This window comes from Anguilla anguilla, chromosome 15 (assembly GCF_013347855.1).
Source record: "Anguilla anguilla isolate fAngAng1 chromosome 15, fAngAng1.pri, whole genome shotgun sequence".
NCBI classification, from domain to species: Eukaryota; Metazoa; Chordata; class Actinopteri; order Anguilliformes; family Anguillidae; genus Anguilla; species Anguilla anguilla.
The window spans coordinates 25,837,999-25,846,387 of record NC_049215.1 but is presented as its reverse complement, the minus strand read 5'-3'; the positions used below and the strand labels follow the sequence as shown (position 1 = coordinate 25,846,387).

The 8,389-nt window shown below is 42.7% G+C and overlaps 1 protein-coding gene across 2 annotated transcripts in view; it reads left to right on the top strand.

The window, feature by feature from the left end:
• Positions 1-8,389, top strand: part of LOC118213742 (rho GTPase-activating protein 20-like) — a 67,977-nt gene that overhangs the window by 846 nt on the left and 58,742 nt on the right. The window contains exons 1-3 of one of the 2 annotated variants that reach the window (XM_035392844.1): positions 188-297; positions 501-592; positions 712-863. In XM_035392844.1, the coding sequence (XP_035248735.1) occupies positions 861-863 (3 nt within the window). In that variant the 5' untranslated portion in view covers positions 188-297; positions 501-592; positions 712-860. Of the gene's footprint in view, positions 1-187; positions 298-500; positions 593-711; positions 864-8,389 lie in introns of those variants that run through there. The other variant, XM_035392845.1, reaches the window with a different exon arrangement.

Genomic DNA, 8,389 nt, shown 5'->3' with positions numbered 1-8,389 from the left:
GATGATTCCCCTTTGTACCATAATGGCCTGCTGCATGGGTGGGAATGTAAGAATGTAATGCTGTTTGTCCTGCCCCCCCCCCCCCAAACCACCCTTGGCTGCTTTGGTTTCCCTTGTCTATTTTGTTTTTGATTTCTAATTTTGCATGCCCCCCCCCCCCCCCCCCCCCCCCCCCCGCTATTTTGAGAATCCCTACGTCAGAAGAATATGTAGAACTGGAAACTGGAAGGCTTGCTGGCTCAGTCCATCTCTCTCAGCTACTGGACACCCAGAGCACTGAAAACAGTGGCCTTGGTGGTGAGTTCAGCGTCCTGGCCTGTCTCAGTTTGACAGCCCAGTAGAGGGAGGAGACTGGGAGAGAGAAGGACAGTAGAAAAAGAGGAGAGAGTGCTCCAGTACAGGCAGTCTGTTACTACCGCACCACTGGTTTCAGCACATTATACATGTGCAGTCAGGCTGCTACAGAATGACAGGGCACTAATGGAAATGTCCCCTTTCAGTCTGACAGGAACGGGGACATTCCTTGTTACCTTTTCCCCCTGCAAGCTGTGAAAGCCGATGCAGTAATTCCAGCACACCTACGTTTGCCCAGGTATGATGTTTACCTCCATGTCTCTCCATCTTTCTTCCTGTATTTCTCTGCCTCTATCTCCACCTGTTGAGGTGCAGGTGCTTGTGGTTTTGTCTGATCTCTGGGCCACTCTCCCACAGGTGTCTGGCCAGTTACCTTAAACACTTACAACCCACACAATGACACAAAGCCACTGTCAGCCAATAGACGAGCTGAAGGGAGGCGACATGCCCAATGGAGAGCAGTCGGCAGTGATGGCTTGCGTGCCATTGGTTCTGAGTCGAAGCCCATGGTAAGACGCATCTGTTGACTTGCCATAACTTTACCAACTTAGGCTATGTTTACTGCATGAACTAGACTTGATGTTCATGGCTATGCGTAATTGATGCTTAATGATAATTGTACCTTATCGGACCTCTGTTCTGTTGTTCAATGACCTTTGGTATGCACTTATGGAATGTAATGGGTGAAATGTGTGCAGAGTGAAAAGGGTAATGCAATCCCACAGTACCCTACTCAGTCATAATGCAGTGCCCCAGTGTATTAGGGGTTCAGTGAGAACAGCCAATATTGTTCTGGACAGGGCTGTCTGCAGAGGTAAATCGCAGAGATAGAATGTAGGATCAGATCAGACTGGCGTCGGCAAATCCGCTAGTTTTTTTTATTTTCAGGGGCCACCATCACGTGAGAGAGGGAATCTAGTTGTGACACTGAATAGCTCGGAGCTCTCTCATACGTTTCCTCCCTCTTGTAATATGGACAGTCTGCTAGATGTGGGGACCCGGTGTACAGTCCACTCTGTTATAAAAGGTGATTAGAAAGAGCTTAAGGGACAGGGGGGGATAAGAGGATTGTCCGTTATGGCACGGGTATCTGCGCAAGCGTTGTGTGAGACAGAAACAGCCTCTGTACACCTGTTAGACTTGCCCTTGGCGTCTTCATTTCCATCACAATTAACGTCAAACCTCCAACTACAGGCCAAAAAAATCAACACATATAGCAACTGAATTTACATTGTTGAGCTGCTTTAGGGTCATCAGGGGTTTGAGGTTCCTGTATGTAGCTTCTTAATAGCCACTTAGCCCCTCAGTATTGGTTACGTGTTGTGTAATTTTTCATCAGTGTGTGAAAGTCAATGTTTAGCTTCGCTTTCATCATGTCTAGTGATACTCTGTAAGACACAATGGTCTGTAGGATCCTTTAATAAATTCAATGTAAGAACCATAAAAGAAATATATATTTTTTAAAATGAGATCAAAATTAGCATTATTTAATTGTACATTCTGTGTTACAAAAAACCCTTTTCTCACACAATGTTTTTTTGTTTATTTACAAGGCATGCAGAGAAAATTGTACTGACAGTATATTTATTTGTATTGCTTTTATAGGACTTTCTTGCTTTTCTTTTTTTACTAGGCTAAAGGCTCTTGCTTGACGGTGAATTATTTTCGGTTTTCTTCCCTATCATTTTGTGATAATAACTGGGACCACAGTAAATGTGCTGCATCATTTGGGGGTGCTACAGAACGGTAGATCCCCAGAAATAACCTCAGAAATGACATCTATAACAGCCAAGCTTTACTGTTTTCACTCTGTCAATATTCTCGAATATATTTCGCTACCAACACTAATGCTGTCTGGGTCTAGTCATAACTATCCACTAGGTGGCAGTAAAATGACATTAAGTACAGTTTTCATTTTAGGCATGGCCCCTTTCACTTTTCTTTAAGCATTTTGGCTGCTAAGCATATATATATATATATATATATATATATATATATATATATATATATATATATAATTATTTTTTCCCCAAAATCCTATCATGGCTTGCCCTCGCAAGCATGGCATATCTTCTTGCAAGACCGGATAGTAGGGGTTTGAGGGATACCATTGCAAATATTATGGGCTGCAAACACAAACACAGATTGCTAGTCCACAGACAAATTCAGTGCATGCAGTTTTGATTTCATACCGGGCATTACTCCAATATTAATGTTACTCCAATAACTCCAATATGGTGTTGGTTTGAATTCTTTTCTGAATATGACATGATCCAAGTGTCTTCTGCAATTAGAGACTAACGTTTGAAAAATCTGGATATTAAAATCATGTATATTAATATTCAATGTCAGTATTTATTTGAAAATATACACTATGTCCTGAGGGGCCTTGTCATGGATGCACTCATTTGAATTTATTTCCAAGACCGTCAGTTCAATGAAACACTATCCTGTTAGACAGAATTCAGCAGGGCATATGTGACACAGATACTGCTCATACACACTCCTCATTATTACTATGCTGTTTTATTACTGTACTATTTCAGTACATTTAATCCTCTTTGTGACAATTATATTAATGTCCAAAAGTCAATAAATAAATCTTCTACTACACTGTTCCACAGAGATAATACAGACACAGGCGATTTTATATCATAATGTTATTTGTTATCTTAACAGTTGATTCTTGGCTTTGGAGAGTGAACTGATACATGCAGTCTGCCTATAATCACATGTTATTGAGTCTGCGTGTTTGCATGCATGCATACATGTATCATAACATGCACACGCAACCTGGACCCAGTGGACAGGCGCACGTTTCTTATTCTTGAGAGCTTTAGAAACGTGGAATGCCGGTGTGTGTTCTGTTTACGTCCACGTGGCAGTTAATAAACACGATTGGCCTGCTGTAGAGAGCTGTCAGAATGCAGTGAGGTTATGCCACGGTAATGAACTTTCAGGAGGGGGGGTGGGGGGGGGGGGGCGCTTAGAGGGAACGTCAGGGCGTGTAATACATCATCGCATAACTGAGGTCACGGAGAACAGTGCTGCTCTTTAGCGCAAGTCAATATCCGTGCGCCAAGCACATTTTTAAAATGGTGCAATATGCCTGGCCGGAGGTAGCTTTGAGGAGCATTTGAGGTAGAGATGTTCTAGCAGTGTTTCAGTGGTTTTTTTTTCACCTGCCTGCATAAGTGTCAGAATAAATGTGACTCATTGTATGGCTGTGACCAATAAATGAACTCTGGCAGTTATGTTGCTCGAAGACAGAGAATAACTGCCTTGATTTAAATGTGTGAAGAAGAATGAGTTAGGAGACCAAGCTCAGTGGGAGAGAAAAGGCAAGGTAATCTTTTGAGATTGTAAACATTTATGATGTGTACATAACAAGTATTGCTTCATACACACAAACTGATATTAGTATCATGCTATAGACCCACACTGACGTGCTTTGTTCTGTTTGTGTATTGTCAGTCAGTCTGAAGGAACCAGCAGATCCATTTAATATCTCTCAGGATACAGTCATTTCAGGCTCATGTGGCTCCCTGGTATAGCACCTCAAGGTTAATGCAAGCCAACTGTTAATAAAAAATAAATAAACATGATTTCCCAAACAGCCTGCCATGTGTACTCATGCAGGGAATCCTGCTAACATCATACATTAATTTGAGATTACCCATAATCACTTGGTGCTCAAAGCTGTATTTCAATGTCCTTCTGTTCAGACGGAGTTTGTTATTCAATAATTACAAGCTGAATTCTGAAACAGCGGCATGTATATAACGTCTATAGACACATCTAGAACAAGTACTTTATCTTGCTTGAGTTATTGAATTTTATTTCATTAGTAAAGTAAGCTTCAGTGTACTGTGCATGAAGATAAGCTCTGTGTCAAAAGACATTAGTAATAAATTGTAGTTTTGGCCATGGACACATAATTTTACATGTTCTCATACAGCTGTCCTCTCTAATAATAACTAGAGGACATGGAGATCATACTGTAGCTTTAGCACTGTAATAACTAGTTCTTTAGGGGTTTTTTAAATTAGGGGATTAATTAATTCTATAAAAATAAATAAATTATGGAATGGAATAAATTTGTGAATGGAATGTGTTCATTTAAGTTTATTAAATTCATTTGAACTTTTACATTTCTTCTAAAGGTTTTTTCACACGGTGATGAGGCAGATAAAGCCTTTCACAGCTATGAACCCCCCAGAGCACACAGAGGCTTCTTGACTGCGGCATTAGCTAATCGCTAAATGAAGTGATGTTTTCATTGCTATATTTGAACCTATCGGTTTGACTTGTATGCTCTGTGCTCTCTGGGCAACAGTGGTTATGACAGGCTGGTTTAACGACCATAGAACCTGTGATCTAGCCGTGTGTGTGTGTGTGTGTGTGTGTGTGTGTGTGTGTGCAGTAGTGAAAATAAGTAATTAAATCAGCAATGATGTAGATGTTCTGACAGGGAAGACAGTGGCATCAGGGTCAGCTTTTGCCAGACCTGAGTACCATTTGTAGCGTTTGCCAGTAGACTTGACTGATTTTTTCCCCCATTTTATTTCTTTCTTCTGTCTGTTTCTTGTGCTATCCTACTGATATTATCGCTGATTTATTCCATCTATTCAAACCGTAAGAAAAGAATGCAATGAGTGGTGACTGGGGATGTAATGCCATCTCTGTTTTATTTCAGTTCCAACTGTGTGACAGAAGCCTGTTAACACAATACAATCAACAGCCATTTAAATTTAGTTTAAGCCATTATAGTGGTCATTTCCTATTTAAAAATAATCAGTTTTCCTGTTTTGAAATTATTTTAAAATCTTACCTGAAATCTACAAATAATTAAGATGTACCACTTGCGTTCTCCCTGCTGAGTCTCCCGGGTCAGCCTGTGTGAAATAGACTGTAGTACGGTCTTGTGTGGTAAAACTTCCGGTCATTTAACCCATTATACCAGCATTAGCTTCGTATTCTTACAGGGCGTGGATATATGAGCAGCAAATGTGCAATGTCTTCTGCCGTCCCTGTCCCTGAGGGAGTTTGAAATGTGGAACAGGGTCATATATTATATATTACAGGCATTTGACACCTTTAACCAGAGCAAGTTACACAGGTTTTTAATTTTTTTGTGATTTTTTACATAGTATCCATTCATACAGCTGGATATGTACTGACGCTATTCTGGTTAAATACTTTTCTCAAGGGTAGTCTCCTCCCAGGGAATCAGACTGTTACCTTTAGGTTACAAGCCTATTTCCTTAATCATTATGCTACACTGCTAGCCCATGAAGTGTGGATGGTGCTACCCTGCCTGCCTGTGGCTGAACATTAATTGCTGCCACTCAGAATTCAGAGCAGCTCTCTCTGGAGCCCATCTGCAGTGGGTCAATTCCCAAGATGCATTTCAGTTGTCCTCTGTGGAGCTGTGTCCCATTCTATACAGCCTGAAAATATTTCTCTTCTATTTCACTCCCCGCTTTCTGCTTCTACATACAGGAATTTATTCAACACTGAAACCCAAACCTACGCTTTGCCAAGACAGCGAGGTTCATTTTTTTTCACTCCTTCTCCAGATTCTGTTTCCAATTAGTGGTCTGAGACTGTTAGAATGACACATTTGCCATATTGGATGATGTCACTACAAACCACTGCAGACCATTGGTGCAGACTAGCTCTCGCTCAGCCACTCGGACCTTGGCGTAACCCAAACGGGGTTTGTTTGATTGGAGGAACTTTCAGAGAGTGAAGCAGGGTTTTAGTGGACTGCTGGGAGAAAACAGCCTCTGTGAGTCCGAGCTGTCAGACCCAGGTTCTCATATTGCAGCGATGTGCACAGCTAGAGAGAACCCCCATCCCCCCAGAAAATTTTCATATTGGATCAATTTCTTTAAAAATTCAATTCATTTGGATTCCATCCTATAAAAACGTACGGTTTATGTGCATGTCAAAACAATTTCCTCATGTGAGGACAATAACCATGAAATCGGAAACATGTTTGTCACTTTTTATACCATGTGTGTGTGTTTGTTGCGTGTGTGTGGGTGTGTCTTTGCATGCTTGCATCCCTGCGTGTGTGCGCGTGTGTGTGTGTATGTGTGCGTGTGTGTGGGTGTGTCTTTGCATGCTTGCATCCCTGCGTGTGTATGTGTGTGTATATGCATGGTGAACCTGGCCTAGTAGAGGATGAGAAGTACATTTTGAAGTACATTTTGCCCCCACATACAGTGAGGCAGATTATTTGGGAGACAAAGAAAAATTCAAGGCCCACAGCTGGAGATCTGGCGGACTTGGCTGCATCTTGGGGATGCAGGGTCTCAAAATCTACCATTACATGCCTCCAAGGCAATAGGCTGTTTGAAGGGTTGGCATGAAAAAGCCTCTTGAGTGTGATCAACAAAAATAAGCTTGTAGGGGTTGCTAAATGGATGTTATGGTCAGATGAGACCAAAATGGAACAGTTAGGCTTCAGAAGAAAGACGTTTTGTTGAAAAGCATGTCATACCTGTGATGCAATATGGTGGAGGATCTTCGATGTTTTGATTTGGTTTTGTATCTACTGGGGCTCTTGTAAAACCATCACCTAAACATTTTGGGCCAAAAACCCGGCTCCCTCTGCCAGCAAACTTGACCACAAATGGATCTTTCAGTAAGACAATGATCCCAAACACAGCTCACAATGAACTAGAAATGATTTACTGACCACAAAATTCAAGTTTCCAGATTTGAAACCGATCAGAAACATGTGGTTTGAGCCAAAGAGAGCAGTCCACAAGCACAGACAGAATGATCTGAAGGATCTTGAAAGATTTTGGATGGTTAAAGTTGTTCACCTAATCCCATGAAACATTGTAGAAGACAACTCAATAGTTTTATGCTTGCATACGGTGCACAAAGTGAGAAAGAGGGGTGTGAATTTTTTTTGGTGTGTGTATGTGTGTATGCGTGGCTGTGTGTGTGTGTGCATGGCTTTGTGTGCGCTTACATGCATGCGTGTTTGTGTTTGCTTGCGTGCCTGTTTGTGTGTGTGTTCGTGCCTGTGTGTGTGCGCATACATGTGTTTGTTTGTGTGTGTGTGTGTGTGTGTGTGTGTGCGCCCGCACGTGCTGGTTTTTGTGTGCGTATGTGTGCGTGTGTGTGTGTGTGTGTACATGCATGCCTGTGTGTATGTATGCGTGCATGTCTGTGTGTGTGCGCGTGCGTGTGTGTGTGTGTGTGTGTGTGTGCATGTGTTCCTATGTGTGTGTATTTATGCATGTATGTAAGTGTCAGAAAATGTTATGGGCCTGACTGCAAACAGACAGAGAGGAGACGCGAGGGCAGACTGAGCAGTCTGTTTACTGTGGGCGATCATGTGGAATGTGGGTTCCCGGGGGCGACGCCCCCTACTACCCACAATGTGGGTCACCTCCCATCCTGCAGCCCTTTCACCAGGTTCACTTCCAGCCGTGTGCCCTAAAACACGATGAGGAACATATTTAATGAAGCCTAACTGATCCCAGCCGCCCTGCCCCAAGATGCCTCACAGCTTACAGCTCCCCGCCTTTGAGCTGCCTCCACCACACACAATGTGTTCAGCTTTTCAGCTTTATTTCACATGGCTGTCAGGGAACATGGCCAAGACCCTGATACTCACCCACCCACCCCTCATACAGACACGCAGACACACACACACACGCACTCACACTCACACACACACACACACTCAGACATGCACACGCACACACACACTCAGATATGCACATGCACACGCATACACACACTTACACACTCACACACACACACACACACACACACTCAGACATGCACACGCACACACACACACACACACTCACACTCAGACATGCACACACGCACACACACACACACACACACACACTCAGACATGCACATGCACACGCATACACACACTTACAAACTCACACACACACACACTCAGATATGCACATGCACACGCATACACACACTTACACACTCACACACACACACACACACACTCAGACATGCACACGCACACTCACACACACACACA